Below are 19,978 nucleotides of genomic sequence, written 5' to 3'. Positions count from 1 at the left end.
GCAGTGGCAGAACATGCTTGTCAACAAGGACACTCAATTGATTTTGTTAACGTTGAAGTGTTGTGTAAAACTAATTATTACTGGCAAAGACTATTGAGAGAATCCATTGAAATTGAGAGGAATAAAAATAACTTTAATCGCTCTGACAGCTACAGGCTTAGTGCGGCCTGGAAGCGTATTATTAAATAATACACATTACAATTCCTTATAGGGGAAACACATACGAATTAACGGATTACTAACATAGCATATAATCACTAACACACATTACAACTAATTACTAATCTACAACTCATTACTAATCATAACCATTGACTGATTACTAATCGATTACATAATTACAATACCCCCCTCCGCCTCAAATCACTGCACCTGAAATGAGTTAAATGTTGACGTCACCCTGCTGCTCTATTTAAGACCAGGAGCAAGCGAGGGCTTTACCATTCTGGCGAATTGCCCGAGGATGCTGGATGTAATTACCAGCGAAACGTCGTACTCAAACTGTAAATGGTGTGGATTCACTCTTCAACACACCGGTGGGCTAAAGTAGTGAATTATTTGTCTTTTGTCAACGTGACACTTTTTTGCTGATTGGCCGTGTCGGGTGGTGGAGGGTTGCGACACATTTATAAATAACGCGATCTAACCCAAAAACCTTTATTATGAATAATATTGGTCGCGAAAGCCTACGTGTTAAACTCCTATATCTTGTTACTGGCAAAGGAGGTCTCATAATGTAAATGCTCATCTCGAGTCCTCAATACTCTGATAGTGCGCTGTTTTTGAGTTGTACGCCTTTTGGCATCTTCTGGTCCAACACCAATGGAGACTAGGCTCTAAGAAAAGCTGTCTCGGGTGTGGACCAATCAAATTCAAGGACAGTGCATATTATTATCAGAGTTGTCTTTTTTGTTTGCATTTTGATTGCTTGTGTTGTGGTTATTGCAAACATGATGCCTTGAATAAAGGTGTCAGTTTTTGTGCCAGTTAAAAGGGTAAAACCTATTCCCATAGATATGTAGTTGGATAAATAACGGAAAATTGCTTTGCCATGTAATAAAGAACTATAAATGGAATATGTATGCGTTAACCTTTTTAATTGTTATTTGTTGTGAGCAAGCACATAATGAAAATTGAGCCATCTGGTAGCAGCATATGACCACGTCTCAATAATAAAGTGTGATTACATGCAAAACATCAACTAGATAGGTGGATTTATATGAATTAGGTGCAGATGAGCCAGCCACAAGTAAGTCAATGGCATCCACAAGTATTCCGTAGCGAGTGCTCAGTGCTCCACCACCTAGGAATACTCAGATGGTTTATGGATGAACAAGTTATTTGTAGAGTACTAAAGCGCGACTGTGGCTTTAAACAGTGGCCTTGACATGCGCTTGTGTGAAACGTGCAGGAGACATCATTGGACCCTCCCTCACTGGGCTGGACCAGCTCATTCAGATGCCGTACGGCTGCGGGGAGCAGAACATGATCAACTTTGCACCGGGAATCTACATCCGAATATATCTGGACGTGTCCCGCCAGACAACGCCAGATATCGCTGCTAAATCCTTGAATTACATGAATTCTGGTAATGTAACATGTTTGAATTGTTATCCGTGGGCTGTTGTGTAGTAGATATTCTGTTGCTCTTCATTCCAGTATCCCCACTTTTGCAAATTTACTTGTGAACTGCTGAATCCCGTTCGAAGGTGATTTAAAAAATTCAGGTTCACCAATCATTGTATGTGCCAGCGGCGAGATCTTCGGTGACAATGCATTTTTATACCCTTGGTCATTTTGTTTGAGTTGAGTTTCAGTTGTGTAGCTGTCGGTGGTTTTTCGAAGCGATGCCATTGTGGCTCGGAAGCTTTTCTGTGATTTATTTTCACCCTTGAAGGGTAACCACTATCGTTTGTTATATGACAATAGGAAAACTCACGAACCAGATTGAATAGCTGTAGACATTATAAAAAAGCAGAATCAGTGATCTAATTAAATGTTTATACAATTTAAATACCTCAATCTAGAATTATGCCTCAATTATTGTCCTATTAAACAAGTGAGACAAACCTAACTTGAAGAATTAAAGTTTTCATTGATGCTGTTTTGGCAGTGGTTCATTAGCACAAATAGTGTCTAGATTGTATATTTTTTGTTTGTCTATAATATTTGTAAACTATTGATACACATGATAGGAGGCTAATCATTCTCTAATTCTTCAAATAACAAAATCTCATCATGGGACCTCCTCTGCCAGTACCAAAATATGAGAATAGGTTTTCCCCTTTTTTTCTGGCAACAAAATAGGTGTTAAGATGTTAAAACACCAAACTGAAACTTTTTACAAGGAATCATGTCTGCATTCACCACACTACTTGTGGTCAGAATGCAAACAAAAACATAATCTGATAATATATGCATTGTCTTTGAAACTGATTGGTTCACACCAGAGACAGCTTTCTTTTGAGCCTAGTCTAACACCAATGCGGGATGGTGATGGTATGAGGAGGCTTTCATCAATCATATATTATCAGTGTTTTTTTTGCATTCTGACCACAAGTATTGTGGTTAATGCAGACATGATTCATTGTAAAAGGATTCAGTTTGGTGTTTTAACATATTAACACCTGTTTTGTTTCCAGTAAAAAGGGGAAAACCTATTATCTTATAACATCTCATTAATCAAAAACACTCCCATAAAAATAAACAAATATAGACAACCGTTTGGACAATGGCTCTTCTTCATAGTGGAGAAATCAATATTTTTTTTTAAAGTATCACACAGGTTAAGAGCAGGAAAATAAACACTTTCAGAAAAAGAAGTCAGGAAAGAGGTCACCTCGTTTCTCACGAGCCTTGGGTTTAAGTCTCGTGAAGGGAGTTTATCGAGTAGAGAACACACGCGCGAGATCGCCACAGAGGTGGGGCAATGAGGACAGGGCATGGGCAGGAGTGAGATGGATGGTACCATCATGCGACAATGCGGGATGGTGATGGTATGGGGAGGCTTTTATCCAGCAGTGGATTAAACATAGCTCATGATGAATATGACTCCTATTTGTGTTACATAGGTCATAGGTTCATGTTTGCACTGACTTGTTTCTCCTGTTACTCTAAAGAAACACTCGCATATAATGTACATCCGATTTGCATTAATCGTAAATTGCTTTATTCCGTAACTGTGTATTTATTTTTATTTTGTAGTAACAAGCTAAGGATGCCGTTGTGTTTATTCAGGCTATGAACGAGAGCTCATGTACAGGAGAAGTGATGGCTCCTTCAGTGCATTTGGAAACTCTGATCAACAAGGCAGTACATGGTAATAGCCTACAGCTAAGAAACTAATACAGTGGTCTTTCAGTTTTACTTAATGGTTTTGTTTCAAAATATTCAGTATTTTATGCTTTCATTAAAGCTTTTTTACTTGTCACTTTGTTTTTAATATTTTCCCGTTTCTGTTGTGTAATCTTAAACATTGCAATACAATAATAAATTGATAAAATAAAATAACACAATAATATTCTCACGACGTTTCGGCCACAACACAAGCCGAAACGTCGTGAGAATATTATTGTGTTATTTTATTTGATCAATTTATTATTTTATTCTCATTCTACGTGACTTTACCGAAAGAACCAAAGAAGATGAATCCTTGCAGTCACGAAAGCTTTAAATCGAAATTGCAATACAATGTATACATTGAACAGTGAAAGAAAACTGAAATAAAATTATTTTGTGTTATGTAAGATAGATGACCAACAAAATACAATTGTTGAAGGCTTATTTTTTCTAATGTTTGGATGCAGTACTACAATTGAAACCACTATTTTTTTAAACTGTTTATTACACATTCATATAATCGACCCATATTTCTGTACACGGTCTTAATACTAAAATCTTGGCAGCCACAACAAGTACGTTGCAAACTCTGTCAACAGAAACGTGACCTCTTTCCTGGCTTCTTTGGGTCTTTTGGTAAAGTCTCATAGATAGAATACATTTTAAGAAAACCATTCCTGGTTTCTTAGCTGAAATACACGTGAGAGTCTCACAAACATAGCTAAAAGTAACATCATCCTCATATTCACGTCTCTCAGGTACAAATCTGTAATGGGTGTTGTACCCCAATGGTACATTCACAGATCGTTCTACACATAGCCTTTAGCAATAAACTGCACTGAATGATAATTATTATCAGACACATGTGTAAACTTGTTTTTGGTTGGCACTTTCTAAAAAAAAGAGTTCTTAGCTGATAATTCCAAGCAAATATACAGGACAGTAGTCATGAATGCCACGATGGGCAGAATGTGAATCTTTCTTCTAAGTGTGTACGCAGCACACATATGAACGTCAACCACCTTGTTTATTATTTGTGCAATATTCCCGAAGAACCCTGCAGTCGTTCTCTCCAAAATTCATGTATTTGTTTTTGCTTTGTTGTTACTGTGTTCACACACCACGAATGTGCCTTATAAAACAGCCAGGCAACTAGCTAAATTGGATCATCCTTATAAAAAAAATAATAAACTCAAAAACTTAAAATATAGGATGAGGTCAAATACTGACTTCCCTCTGAGGGTATGACGTGTTTTCTTGGGCTATTGTCCCAAGTGGAATTTTTCAATGTTGTCTTTCTCAGAATAAGACTTCATTTATACTGGAGGAACCCGATGAGCTGTAAAGCTCTTTTTCACAGATGTGCAGTAGTTTTCACAGCTGTCTGCATGTGTCCTGCGCTCTCGTTCCAAATCCCTAGGCTGACAGCGTTCGTGCTGAGGACTTTCCTGCAGGCACGGAGTTATATCCCTGTGGACAGCAATGTGATCGACACTGCTCGCAACTTTCTGCTGAACTCTTTGGCACCATCTGGTCAGTTCACGGAGCATGGCTACGTGATTCACAGGGAGCTGCAGGGCGGCTCTGCCAGCCACATCAGCCTGACGGCCTACACTCTCCTCGCCTTCCTGGAGGACAGTACGGTAGGCAGATGATACACAATCAAAGTATGGAAATATTTGGTTGAGACAAAGATAAATTTCGTCTTCATTTTACATAAAGGTGGTTGACCCAGATAATTGCATCAGGAGTAGTAGAATGTTTGACTATGATGCCTCCTCCTTATTTGTGAATCGGGCACTCAGTCCGTTATACATTCCATGGTCTGTTCGGGGTGACCATAGTCGCACACTGGAGAAGTTTTAATATTCCATTTGTGTATCAAGTAACCGCATTTGCCATAGTCTGTATGGATGTGGTTTTGGGTATCTCATATGCTTCATGGAAGATAAGCCAGGGATTTTTTGCATCAGGCCTTTTATGAGGTATTTGTTTGTATTATTGTGAACAACATTCAGTTTTCCTAGCATCATCAGGGTTAAAATTGCATTTCTAAAGGTTAGGCGCATGGGTCCACAAGTGCTTGCATAACTTGATGCGGTTTTCCATGATTATCTCCACTTTTCCCTGAGGGTTGCAGCATCGCAGTGATTGGATCTATGAGCAATGTGCAAAAACGTGGAAAGAGTCAGGGTGTTGTGGCCATCTTGAGGGTTCCAGTATTCAGATGGACATCAACAAGTCAAGCCTGGCTATTTCTGGTTAATACCGGTGTACCGTACACTGTTAAAGAGTACACAAGCATCATCAATGCTGTATTCCTACGTATGCAAATTTGATGCCGATGCTCCCCAGCTTGTGCTTGGCAATTTCTGAACCAGGTTGACCTTTGTTTTCTTTTTAGCGGCTACCTTTTTCAGTTGGCCATAAAAGGTTATCCTGTGGTGCAACTTCATTCCTAGATTGTTCAGAATTGGGTAATGTTACACAGTTTTGCCACAAAACGACACTTTCAGGGTGCGTTTAGCATTTCTGTTATCAAGATGAAAGGGAGTGACTGTTGATTTGTGCAGGTTTGGTTTGAGCCACCATTCCAGAAATATCCCATGGTGTTTAGGTGCCCGTTCAAGGTGGAATTTATGTCATTCAAGGTGGCTGCTTGTTTTACCAGGGCGAGGTCATCTACGTATGCAAATTTGTGTAACTTTTTTGGTGACACACTCATGAAGACATTGGTGAGCATTTCTGAGCATTTAGCCTTGTGGTAGTCCATTGTTGAGGGACTGGGGTGAACTGGCATTGTCACCAAAAGGGACATGTACCTGCCAATTACTCAGCATCATCCATAGCAAGCAAAGTGTTTTGAAACGGTGGATTATCCTTGCGAGCTTCATCATCATACTTTTAATCCAGACTGTGTCGTAGGCAAATGGGACAGTATTCCAAAGTGGAGCAGTTCAAGCAACTAAGTAGAAAAATAAGCGTTTTAACCTACAGTATGGCGGTTGAACAGTACATGTTTCCTTCGCTTTATGTGGGTTTGATTTGTACAATTTTACATATATGAGGCAAACTTATTTCTACTCAAAATCCGTTAAATGCTACTTGAATTCACTGATATGCGGCAATGAGGTCAGACCTGTGACAATAAAGTAGATGTTATTTAATATAAATTTTGTTATTTGCATATATTTTATAATTCTTGCACGGGGTGTCTTTGTATTTTTACTTTGCATAGGCAGGTTATACGTTGTGTAAGCTGTACATGCAGTTGGAGTGACATGACCTCACTACCGTGTTGGGTCTGTTTGCATGATGTCACTGCTATGTCGGGTCGGTACGAATGACGTCACTGCCGGGTCGGGCAGTGTGGAGGCTGTTGACGAGTGCCACGGGGGTCGTGTCAGGCCATGGCATTCTGAGTGAACCCGACGGGACACGTGACCGGATCAAGGTGGGAGCCAGGGGCCCCAGGGGGACCTTGGGGGTCACGTGGTCGGGGAGCAGAGCCTTCTTTAGGGTTCGAGAAGGTGGGCGTGGCCTGGGTGCGGCCGGCCACGCCGAGGCGCATATAAGTGGGCTCCGCACGCAGAGCGGGGCTGTTCGTATCCGGGATGAAGACGCCTCATGAAGACTGAAGACAGAAGCCTCAAGTCATCGTGGCCAAGCAGAAGCCCTCCTGGCTTGGCCACGTTGAGTAGTACCCGAGTGTTCGAGTGTTAGCGAGATTAGGACGGTGGTCACCACCTTATATATAGTGTGTGTGTTACAGTTGTATTGCAGTTGTGTTATATAGTGTTGCCTCCATACGTGTGTGTGCACCTCTGTCGAACCATTACACAGTTATTAGGGCTTGTGGATGAGGTGGAAGGCGAGGGGTGAAATTGGGACCACTTCTGTGGATGTCTCATTGTTCAAAAGGTAGTGTTCCTGATCTTACTTTTGACTTTCAATGCCTAGAGGGTCACTTTAATTTTTTCTATCCCCTAGATTGTGCTACCTTGAGCAGGTGCCAACGGCACTCTTCTTACAGACTCAAGTGTTTCACTCTCTCTTCTTCCTCTTTCTCTCATTAATTTTTACATTTTTATTCCCTCTGTTTCTCTTTCCCATCTTAGATCATAACTCGGGGTTCCTTCAGATCCATTCGTTTATACTAATTGTGCTAACGCATGTATCCTGTTTCTGTTTTCCTTGGTTTGCATTGATGAAATAGATAAATGAATGCAACTTTAGAAATTATTATGCTGATGTGCCATAAGGGTAATAATTCCTTGTTCATTTAGTGCAGTTAATACTGATCATAAAATGTACACATTACATTTTTCTTTTGCATGAGACTGCATAGGGTTTTGGTGAGATCAAATAACACAATGACAATGGAAGAATCATTGAATATCCTGCAGTGGTGATCAGCATGCATTGTTTGGGATCTACATATTGGAGTGGTTGACCTGAACACATTGGTTAAAGGTGCTTTGCTTTGATTATCCCAAAATGATAATTCTGGTGCATGTGGATTACAGAATAACAATGTGAACATCTCAAGTGCTATCCACTTCCTGGAGGCGAATGTGAGTGGTGGCGGTGTGGCAGCCAGCCTGCCCTTGGCCCTCACAGCGTACGCCCTTTCCCTCGCCAACAGCAGCCACGCCGAAACTGCCCTGACCCTACTCAACAGCCGCTCCACTTTAATAGGTCAGGCACTATGGCAACACATGCCCACTGAACCCACAACTTCTGAATGCGTGATATTTTAGTTGCACATCATACAGGACCTGTCAACTGACAACTGGAGTGTGTTCCCCATAGTGTGTTATGCTAACTTTTGAAAATATTCCAATGACTTATTTCTATTAACCTGATAATATTGTCTCCTTCACATTCTGTCTCTCCACATAAAACAATGAAATAATTTCTTACACAACCCATCAGCCGCATGATCTTCTGATAGTGCATAATTTCAACAGTATTGAATCAAGACAAGCAAAATCTGGGCTGGTTTTGACATGTGTCTCATCATCAGAGTCAGGGTGACAAGCTGAGTTTTGAGTAAAATACTAAATTAAATAAAAACGTTAACTTGTACATTCTACTTTGGTTCTTTCGGTAAAGTCACATAGAATGAGAATAAAATAATAAATTGATAAAATAAAATAAAACAATTAAAATTCTCACGACGTTTCGGCCACAACACAAGCAGCCTTCATCAGGTGAAGGGACGAGACTGTCTGGAGGACAGCGCTGGAGCGAACACAGCCAAGTTCAGATCGTGACCTTTAAGCTGTGTGAGAAGAAACAGAGCGCCTTGACAAAGGTATTAGCATATAATTTAGCATTGAAATGGCTGAGTGATTAGCTTGTGACTGGTCACAGAAATGGCTATGTTAAAGTCAAAGCATACACATCCACAGATGCACCTAGTACAAATCAAACAGGAGAATTTAGCATTGATATAGCAGAGTGATTAGCTTGTGACTGGTCACAGAAATGGCTATGTTAAAGTCAAAGCCTACACATCTGAGCTATTAACAGTAACTGGGTATACACAACACTATATAATGAATACTATATAGTAAACCAATAAAAAACTAAAATATAAATTACCTCAATGTTATCAATAAACTCTATATATTCTCCAATCAGCTAAGCTAAGCTACCAACAATAAGTCGTTATATATCACAATGCTGAGGGTAAGAATCCACCCATTTTTTCGCCATATAGCATTGTGATATATAACGACTTATTGTTGGTAGCTTAGCTGATTGGAGAATATATAGAGTTTATTGATAACATTGAGGTAATTCATATTTTAGTTTTTTATTGGTTTACTATATAGTATTCATTATATAGTGTAGTGTATACCCAGTTACTGTTAATAGCTCAGATGTGTTAACATAGCCATTTCTGTGACCAGTCACAAGCTAATCACTCAGCTATTTCAATGCAAAATTCTCCTGTTTGATTTGTACTAGGTGCCTCTGTAGATGTGTAGGCTTTGACTTTAACATAACTATTTTTATGACCAGTCACAAGCTAATCCCTCAGTTATTTCAATGCTAAATTCTCCTGTTTGATTTGTACTAGGTGCATCTGTGTATGTGTATGCTTTGACTTTAACATAGCCATTTCTGTGACCAGTCACAAGCTAATCACTCAGCTATTTCAATGCTAAATTCTATGCTAATTCCTTTGTCAAGGGGTGCCTCTGTGGATGTGTATGCTTTGACTTTAACATAGCCATTTCTGTGACCAGTCACAAGCTAATCACTCAGCTATTTAAATGCTAAATTCTATGCTAATTCCTTTGTCAAGGCGCTGTTTCTTCTCACACAGTTCAAGGTCGCGATCTGAGCTTGGCTGTGTTCGCTCCAGCGCTGTCCTCCAGACAGTCTCGTCCCTTCACCTGATGAAGGCCGCTTGTGTTGTGGCCGAAACGTCGTGAGAATTTTTATTGTGTTATTTTATTTTATCAATTTATTATTTTATTCTCATTCTACGTGACTTTACCGAAAGAACCAATGAAGATGAATCCTTGCAGTCACGAAAGCTTCAAATCGAAAAATGTGTACATTCTATTCCAGAGAATGGGCTGAAGTTCTGGTCAGACTCTGCATCAAGTGAGCAGTCCTACTACTGGCAGCCGTCGGCCATCACCATTGAGACCACAGCGTACGCCCTCCTGGCTCATCTTCGTCAGAACAAAATTGCAGAGGCGGTCCCTATCATGAATTGGCTGAGTCAGCAGAGGAACCACCTGGGAGGATATGCGTCCACACAGGTAACGACACTACCTGGGGAACATTCGTCGACAGAGTTGCTTGAAAGTGACACAATTCATAATTTATATTTTAAGGGGGTTTTTTTGTTTAAGGCAGTTGCGTGATTTCTGCGATAGCATGTCTGATTTGCAAGGACGGGTAGCATACTTCAATATGGATTACCGTTGATTCGGCTATTTTAATACACACAATAGACAGGAAGGACAAGATCTACTGTAAGGGCTCGCATAATGCATATTAATAATGTAGGTTGACTCAGTATCCCCCCCCCCCCCCTTGGCGCAAGAGCGCAGACGCGTGGTCACCACACCTACACCTCTATATAAGGAACGAAACAGTTAGACTTCTCCACAAATCCTGCTGTCGCCTGATGAAGCTAGTTGTAATTACTGGCGAAACGTCGTACTCAGATTGTAAATGTTGCGGCTTGGCTCTCCAACACACCGGTGTGCTGTACTATAGACGAATTGGCATGTTCTGTTTATGTGACCACCCTTACTAGTTACATAGGTATGTCGGGTGGTGGGTTTTAACGACACATTTATATATTTACCTGATGTAATCCAAAAAAAAATCTCGATTATAGATGATATTGGTCACGAAAGCCTACGTGTTAAACTTTCAAGGAAGACCGGGAAAAGACAGAGTTAGGGTTTGAAAAAAAAGAATATGAAGATTGTAATTTTTTGTGAAAGGTAGCATATTTATGATTTGGTCTTATTTGGTTATACTGTTGGCAGTAGTGCAAAAGGACACGTAACAAACTCAACACATTCATCAATAACATTGCCTTATAAGGAAAAACAAATATAGTAGGTGGAATCTTAGGGAATGGTCCTTCTTCATTCCACATAGATAAAGGGCCAGTTTCATGATGAATAATTATATTCTCAGCAATAAAGTATGGACAATAAAGTAGCATTGAATATACATTTTTATTATATGTAATCGTATGTAATTTTGCACAATATTATTATTGACAGAATATGTTGTGTATTTAATTAGACATTTAACATTTACATTTATAAAAAATATATTTGTCATAAATATGTCAACGTCATGAATGTAACATACCATGACATAAAATTGGGAAGGCAGAAGAATGTATCAATACATATTCTAAATATAGTTCGAGAAATATTAATAATCTTATTCTTCAAAGTGATTAACAATAAAATTGATGTAAAAATAAGTTAAACACTGGATGAAAATTACATGTAGATTTCTGGTTGTGATAGATGTATAAATATTTGTCATGGAAATTATCCTTTACTCCGGTGAACAGAGAAATATCTGTATGGGCAGTGCTCGACTTTTTCGAACGGGTTACTTTCCTGAGATTCTTCATAAGTCGATTTGTTCGTACCTCAAAATACAATTTTTTATTGTAGGTACTGTACATACTATACGTAAAATGTTATGGTTAAACAAAAAATTGCATTACATTAATAACTAAGAAAAAATTACGTACATTTCCATGTCATACCATAATAAAGAGTATATAGTAAATTTAACAAAATGAAATAACATTAAAACACTTTTATTTTCACTTAGCTTGAGTCCTGATGTTGGCTTGCTTGCTGGAATGGGTGTTTCTAGCATTCTGGGACTCATTACATCTCGCGGAGGATCGATTCGCTCAACAAAATAGTTTTGCGGTTCGGTTCATAAGTACGACCGAACGCTCGCAAGTCAGATGGTTAGAAAAAACAACATCTTGTGGCAGTTCATTCATAAGAGCGGATGTTCATAAGTTGGGGACTGTCTGTACAATATTTACACAAATTAACAGAAATTCAAGTAACAGTATTGTTGGCTCTGGGTTCACAGGACACAATAGTGGCGCTGCAGGCTCTGTCCGAGTTTGCCGTGTTGCAGTTTGGAAAAGTGTCTGGGTCACTAACTGTCTCTACCGCATTGCCGAGCAGCTCCATCACCGTGCAGCTGTCCGGCATGAATGCCACGGACAAGCGCATTGTGAAGGTACCACACCCTAACCCAAAAAAACCCTTTATTATGAAAAATATTGGTCGCGAAAGCCTACGTGTTAAACACACCCTACCATGGCTGGCACTTAGGATGCATTCAATAAATCTCAGGGATAGACAGGAAGCCACTCATGGTGAATGGCAGGAAGCTGCTCATGGTGAGTGACAGGAAGCTACTCATGGTGAAAAGTGGACAAAGATGGAGAGGTGCTTGCTTGGAATTACACTGGGAGACAGGAAGAGGAACAAACAAATAGAGAACATATCTAAGGTAAATATGTAAATGTGACTGTTAAGAATAGTGGGCTTGGGCAGGACACATCGCTCAAAGGGATAAAGGATGGTGGCTGAGACTAATAATGGAGTGGAAGTTAAGAAATAATGTATACCGTAGATATGGAGTGCTAAAATCAGCTTGTGTGCAGGAGCTGAATGGATTATTAGATCACAAGACCATGAGAGATAGTGATGATGTTGGTAACTTTTATCCAGCAGTGCAGAGATCATCGCTGATGATAGATTCATGTGTTTTTAATGGCATTTAATTCCTTCTATTCCAACAGATTTCTACAAGCTCGAATTTAAATGTGACTCTGTCTGGAACTGGTAATGGACAAGTTATTGCACAGGTATTGGCTGCCCTGAAGTGTAATGATAAAACAGTCATTCTCTCAAGAATGCAGCGTACCACATGGGGCTCTTAGTTTTTGCTCTGTGACCATAATATATCATACTACATTTTAAGATAGAATTTGGGATAAATTAGGTTTGTGTGGTGCCATTTTAGAGGCCTGTATAGTGGCTGAGTAAAGGATTAATTAAATAATGTTATTCTTAAGTTACCATCTGGGATTGTCTCCTGCAAATAGTGTAATTGATTTTGATTTAAAGCTTTCGTGACTGCAGTAATTCATATTCTTAGTTTTTTCGGTAAAGTCACGTTGAAGGGAAACAATAAAATAATAATATATATAAAAAATTGTTATATATTTTATTATTTTATATATATAAAATATATATAAAATTGTTCCATATAAAATATATAAAATTGTTTTATATATATTTGATTATTTTATTGTTTCCCTTCAACGTGACTTTACCGAAAGAACTAAGAATATATAGTGTAATTTATGTAGGTACTGTATTTAGGACCTGGGACACTTCTTACTTGTTTCCGAAAGTACAATTTGATTATTATTCATGATGTATTTATATAAATATGAATGTATGTTTAGTTTTAAACGCTGCATTCTAAAACATCCACATTATGATAAGACACACATGTATCCACCCGATTATTTTGTGATGAGCTGAGTCAATACCAGGTTACACTAGTGGGTGACGGAGTTTTTTTTTATGTAGACAAATATAATCTTTGTATAGATCGACTCAGTTAATGTCATGTAACATGGGCTCATTCTGGAGTGTGGTTTGGATGAAATTAAGAGTGTCGTGCTGATAAGTTTTGCCGTGCCTTCGCAGCTGAACGTGTTCTACAACTTGCGGGATTCCCCGGTGGTACGCAGGGCTCGCTCGGCAGCCCCCAGCCCAAGCTACGAGCTCGATGTGTACTTCGAAGACACCGGGGTTAACGGTTCCATCGGGGAGCAGGTGGTGCTGACAGCATGCACAAGGTATGGAGGAGGCTTGAGAGGTGTTAAAAAAACATCCGAATGAGCAGATGCTCTCGTACTTTGTGGTATGTCAAAACATGTTGTGGAATTGGTCAAGTTTATTTTCACGGCAATCCAAATACAGATGGCTTTCAATTATCTGTGGCCGATTATCTGAGATTTGGATTAACCGTGCTTCAGGGGTGACTGACTCATTGCCCATGCTACAGCCACGTGGTGATGGCGCACGCCTGTAACCCAACACTGTGAATTACTTAAATGTTGTGAAATTCCTTCCCATGGTTATTGAGGTACCATACACTGTCTTGCCAGGAAGTGGTGCAGGAAATGGATAGATTGTTTCCACCTTGCACCATGTCAGTTTTCTCTGAGTGCTGCTGTTTAACCTCACATGTATAAACTCATTAATTGGCTGAAAACATTTTAATATATAGAAGACCACAGAGCTTGGACAATTGTTTATGCCAACTCACTGCCAGGCCTCTGTGATTCTTGTGAGTCGTTCTCTGTATATGAGAGCTAAGTAAGTAGTTTATAAACGAGCAACTCTTATAACCAAGGTTATCATAAGTGTGCAATATTCATACATTGTAAGCTCTGTTAACCAAGTCTGTCTTGCATTTTCTACTGAACCGGTTTAATGTCTGTTAAGTTAGAGAATACTATGCACATTACAATTTGAAAATAATTTAAATATTTCATTGTCCAAAAGTAAACCCAGACTGACACGTGCTACATTTTCACCTTCATTATATGTTGGTAAATTTACTTACGTTTGGCGCTATCTCCCATTGCACCTGATAATCGAGATTAACTGTTTTGTACATGCACATGAGACAAAGACACCTTTTAGAGATTGTTTGCAGTGTTATTTTAATGTTGGTTGCTTGAAACGAGATGGTGACTTGGCTCAGGTGAAGGTCGCTGTGGATAGGCTCCAGCCATGGCCATATGTGCACTAACGTGTTGTCAGTTGTGCAAGTACCCAACAGCATAGACATAACACTGTGTCGTGCTTTGATTTTGTGTCCACAGATGGATGGGCCAGGATGCCTCTGGCATGGCCCTCATGGAGACGAACCTGCTCAGTGGCTTCTTGGGTGATGACAAAATCGCCCTAACTGACAACCTCAAGCTCGTGGAGACATCGACAGGAAAAATCCACCTCTACTTTGTCAATGTACGTGCTCTCTGCAGACCAGCCAATCACAGTGAAGTGCGACCTGACATCTTATTGTGCCTGACCAATTTATTTGCATTTTTAAAAGAAATAATTACAGTAAATGTTTTCTTTTCCCTTTTAGCTAAATGAGAATTCAACTTGTGTGAACATCACACAGCATAGAGTTGCACCAGTGGCAAAAACAATGGAAGCATTGGTTTCAATTAGTGACTACTATGAACCAAGTAAGTACAATAAATCTCTCAAAAACTTTAAATTTGCTAAAACCTACCTTTAATTTTGCAGTATGATTTATCTTCACACTACTCATCACTGTGATCTTTAGTCAAGTTATCACACTCTTTCAACTTGGAGGGAAATTCATTGGACCAAATGTATCTTTAATACATACACACTCAGTCTCTTACCTATACAAATAATTTATTCAGGATCAATATCTTCAACATCTTAGACATTTCTGTAGCATAGTTTTCTAATTCGGGCGGTGTTGTTCAATCAGGAGGTAATCTGCCCAATCCGCTTTGCACTGATGTGAATTATGTATGCAATCTTTTCAATTCCTCATATGATAGTTAATTTGTTTTGCATTTGTTATTTATTATTATATAGATCACGAGAAAATGAGGCTATCATGCTCTAATGAGTTCTCACCTGGTTAAACAAAATATGTATACTTTTATATGAGCTAAATCTTCTGATGATGAAATCGGCAACTATCCATTGGAATTGCTGTTTTACTTAAGTATAATTGAAATGTTGGACTTGTTAATATCATAGGGTGCTAGATTTTCACGTAAGAATGTTTGATTGTATGGATACTTAGCTTAATGGTTTAAGTTGTATATACCATGATTTCACCAGAATATAAACTTTCCAGTGTAGCTACCTTAAATCCCTTTATATCATCATCTTGTGGAATATTTTCTTTAAAATTATCAACAAAAGCAAGCAGTAAATGTGACAAAGAGGATCCTTTCGTGACTGCAGGAATCCATACTCTTTGGTTCTTTCGGTAAAGTCACGTAGGTATAAAATAAAATAAATCACGTTTCGGGCACAACACAAGCAACACAAGCGTCCACCTGATGATGGACGCTTTTGTTGCGCCCGAAACGTCGTGATTTATTTAATTTTATACCTACGTGACTTTACCGAAATAACCAAAGAGTATAAATACTGAATGTAAAAATCGAATGTTAAGTTTTGCTGCATTTCTATAAAGTATGCTACAGTAAGACTTATACCAAAATCCTAAGTAAACGTATATGTTGCTTACCACTACATGTTAACACTACATCTATTGAACTTCCTTATTGCATCAGTACTTTTGAGGAAATGCAATTACTGTACGTTAAAATCTTGATTTGAAGCTTTCGTGACTGCAGGAATCCATACTCTTTGGTTCTTTCGGTAAAGTCACGTAGTTAGAAATAAAATAAAACAAATCAAGACGTTTCGGGCGCAACACAAGCATCCCTCATCAGGTGGGACAACCTCCCCTCTTTCCTACCTATATAACCTCTTGCCACAGCAGCTCTCTCGCCCACTTCAGCAATTTTTTTCTTGCTGTGGTTGTCCCACCTGATGACGGACGCTTGTGTTGCTCCCAAAACGTCGTGATTTGTTTTATTTTATTTCTAACTACGTGACTTTACCGAAAGAACCAAAGAGTATGTACGTTAAAATTTTAATATATATTTAATGACATCCTACCAATCATAAATCCTGCTAGAGTTTGGTGAATGATTGAAGGTATTATCTTTTAAATATGTTTTGGCAATCCGTGAGTAAAATATATTCATAGTTCTGAGGTGTTACATTTTAGACTGAACCTTAAATGTATATCTTCTTGGTTCTTTCGGTAAAGTCACGTAGAATTGAAATAAAATAATAAAAATAAAACATAATAAAATAAAAATTCTCACGACGTTTCGGCCACAACACAAGTAGCCTTCCTCAGGTGAAGAGACAGAACTGTCGGGAAGACAGCGCTTTCATTGAACACAGCCAAGCTTTGGCCGCGTCTTTTAAGCTGGGTGGGAGGAGCAGAGTGCCTTGACCAAAGAGTTTACATATCAACAGAATAATTTAGCATTGATTAGCATGATGTTAAAGTCAGAAATTAGCATGTAACTGGGGGATTAGCATGATGTTAGTGTGAGGGATTAGCATGTAACTATATCGGAACTATGTCGGAAAAAGTGGCGGTTTCGTTTTTCCTTTCAATGTTAGCACCACTGTGGTTAGCACCACGGAGAGTGACGAGCTTTGTTCAGACGGGCGAGTCCATCTATGCTCGGAATGGAGGAGGGGGGAGAGAAGAAACAGCAACGATGCGCTGCTCTGTCCTGTGTTGCGTTACTACTATGCTACAAACTAGACTACTATACATTACAATATTATACCTTCCAATCTAAACTACATTGTATAATATCGTATACACAGCCAAATGTAAGCTCTAACATTATGCATTATATTGATATGCCTCCAACTAAACTTTTTTCTAAAATTACACGACTATACACCTTAATAGACACTGCCATAGACAAACCCCACCCTTGAATTATACAATGTGTTACTATACACTACCCTATAGTTTAGACTATAAAATATTAGACTTGTAATATTACACTGTATTATTCTACCAACCCTACTGTGTACCACACTGTTGTATATTCACTATACAATTACGATACTATATATTGCCTTATGAATTATGTAAAGCATTACACTGTTATACTATTTTATTATTATACAACCTGCTATAAACCATACCATTGACCGTCGTGTGAAAGGTACTACGGGGTAGTGCCAGCGAATGGACTGCCATCTGAAAGTCACCGTAAAATAACAATCAATCAAGAACCGAAATGGTTTATAACGTCTTTACAATGGTTACTAAGCCAGAATCCATCTTCTCGGTTGAAATTGTCTCTGTTTTTGTATATGTGGATGGCCTCATGAACGAATCTCTCATGGTAGCCAGATGGCTTGCAGAGAACCTCCATCTTGGAGAAGTCAATGTAAAAGCGCTCATCTTTGCTGATGTTACTAGCTGGCATCTAAGCGTTTTTGAGGGTTGCAGCGATTTCAGATCTTGCTACGTCTGCAGCGATGTGATCCAGGCCCTTTTGTGCCATGTCGACATGGGCAATGATATAATTAACTGGTATGTGTCTAGGTGTGACTGCAAAGTTTAGTCCTTTAGCTAAGACGGTTTTCAGACCATCAGAAATAGAACTGTTACTGCGATTAATTACGACGTTAACATCTAGCTTTTCGGTGGGTGGGTCCGATTTCTTGTTGGAGAGGCGGTTGAATTTGGAAATCAAGTTGTCCTTATATTTGGTCGACATAGTGGCAGTTACATGCTAATTTCTGACTTTAACATCATGCTAATCCAACACATTAACATAGCTACTTCAATGCTAAATTCTTCTGTTATGTAAACTTGGTCAAGGCACTCTGCTCCTCCCACCCAGCTTAAAAGACGCGGCCAAAGCTTGGCTGTGTTCACTGAAGCGCTGTGTTCCCGACAGTTATGTCTCTTCACCTGAGGAAGGCTACTTGTGTTGTGGCCGAAACGTCGTGATAATTTTTATTTCATCACGTTTTATTTTTATTATTTTATTTCAATTCTACGTGACTTTATCGAAAGAACCAAGAAGATGAATCCCTGCAGTCACGAAAGCTTTAAATCGAAACTTAAATGTATAATTACGTATTGAAATAGCTTTATACCACCATGCAATCAAAATGTCTATAATATACCTACAGTCCACGTAATACATGTTAACTACTGAAGTTATATTATTTAAAAAGTATTCTTCCAACTGAGAGTGTTTTTGCCCCTCTGCCTCTTTCTTCACAATTAGGAACAAGAGTGGAGATGCAATACAAATCCCTAAAGCTGTCTAATATAACCTTGCAGTCCTTATGTGTTGAAAACTGCACGTTTCAAAGCAATGTACTTGCTAACACCACTACTGCAAAGGCTAGCGGCATTATGTCAGGTAGTGGTATGAACCCTTTTCTATGGTTCCTGATGCCTGCTGCCTTCTACCTGTCCTGGATGGGGCTCTGAAGAATAATCCTCTATGACTAGGGGGCCTTGAAAGCACTCGCTCACAGCTATGTTATTTGTATCCACTTCACAATGTGTGCCTTCTAATCAAATAGAAAAAATATGTAATAAAACATAAAACAAATCATATGATACTTTATAACTGGTATGTTTCAGTTGCTAATGTATGTGTAGCCAAAGATGGCTGAGCAGGGGGTTAGGAATATTGTTTTGGAATACCGTTATTGGTGGTGGCTGTCAACTCACATTTGACATTTTTCAACATATAACAAGAGCTCTCCTTTAAACTAACATACATAATCAGGATGTATTATAGCATTACACTCCACAAATATATAAAGGAGAAATGCAAGTTAATAAACATGCAACTTATGGGCCTGCACTGATTAAAAATATCAAAACCTGAATCACTTTGTTCAACAATCATGAGATACCATTACCATATTTGCATTCTCTTTCTGTAAGGGCACACTTTTCCCAGTACTTTTTTAATTTCTTGGAACAACTGTTGCTTTTGTGTTTATATCTGTAACAGTGCCATAAACATTCCTTTCAGAGCAGGTCTTTGTTTAGGGAAGTATGTGCACAAGATTGATAACGAATCATTGAAATCAAGAAAGAATAAACACGATTAATTGTGAATAAATGGTTTACTGGGTGTATGTGGTATGTTTCAATGTTTATTTCTGTGCGATGGCGATGTGCACCGTTATGTTCTAAACATGTTTTTTGGGTCTTGTGTGCATTTAGAAGAGACATAAGAATGGCTCGAGTTAAAAGCAGGTATTCAATAATGGCTGAAGTCATTTCCAATGTCCACTATCTTCACGAACCCACCCTGCCCAGCGTGGTGAAGTATGGCCATATATCTTGCCCCAATGGTAGTGCAGCCTTAAACTTGGTCTTCAGTCACTTGGTGCATGATGACAGCAGGGTTTGTATAGGTGTAAGTAATGTTATGAGCCTA

The 19,978-nt window shown here is 38.9% G+C and overlaps 1 protein-coding gene across 1 annotated transcript in view; it reads left to right on the top strand.

Annotated features, from left to right (window-relative positions):
* The window catches only part of LOC116945483 (CD109 antigen-like), an 82,601-nt gene extending 62,928 nt beyond the window's left edge, over positions 1 to 19,673 (top strand). The window contains exons 24-34 of the mRNA XM_076069292.1: positions 1,412 to 1,588; positions 3,238 to 3,319; positions 4,760 to 4,982; positions 7,866 to 8,037; positions 9,925 to 10,121; positions 11,953 to 12,105; positions 12,674 to 12,739; positions 13,593 to 13,744; positions 14,780 to 14,924; positions 15,049 to 15,151; positions 18,803 to 19,673. Coding sequence (XP_075925407.1) covers positions 1,412 to 1,588; positions 3,238 to 3,319; positions 4,760 to 4,982; positions 7,866 to 8,037; positions 9,925 to 10,121; positions 11,953 to 12,105; positions 12,674 to 12,739; positions 13,593 to 13,744; positions 14,780 to 14,924; positions 15,049 to 15,151; positions 18,803 to 19,011 — 1,679 coding nt within the window. The 3' untranslated portion in view covers positions 19,012 to 19,673. The remainder of the gene's footprint in view (positions 1 to 1,411; positions 1,589 to 3,237; positions 3,320 to 4,759; positions 4,983 to 7,865; positions 8,038 to 9,924; positions 10,122 to 11,952; positions 12,106 to 12,673; positions 12,740 to 13,592; positions 13,745 to 14,779; positions 14,925 to 15,048; positions 15,152 to 18,802) is intronic.
* The last annotated feature ends 305 nt before the right edge of the window (positions 19,674 to 19,978 follow it).

Source organism: Petromyzon marinus, chromosome 24 (assembly GCF_048934315.1).
Source record: "Petromyzon marinus isolate PM22_M1 ecotype Great Lakes invasive population chromosome 24, UKy_Petmar_22M1.pri1.0, whole genome shotgun sequence".
NCBI lineage: Eukaryota > Metazoa > Chordata > Hyperoartia > Petromyzontiformes > Petromyzontidae > Petromyzon > Petromyzon marinus.
Note: the sequence above shows the minus strand (reverse complement) of the source record. Positions and strands in the feature narration are given on the sequence as shown.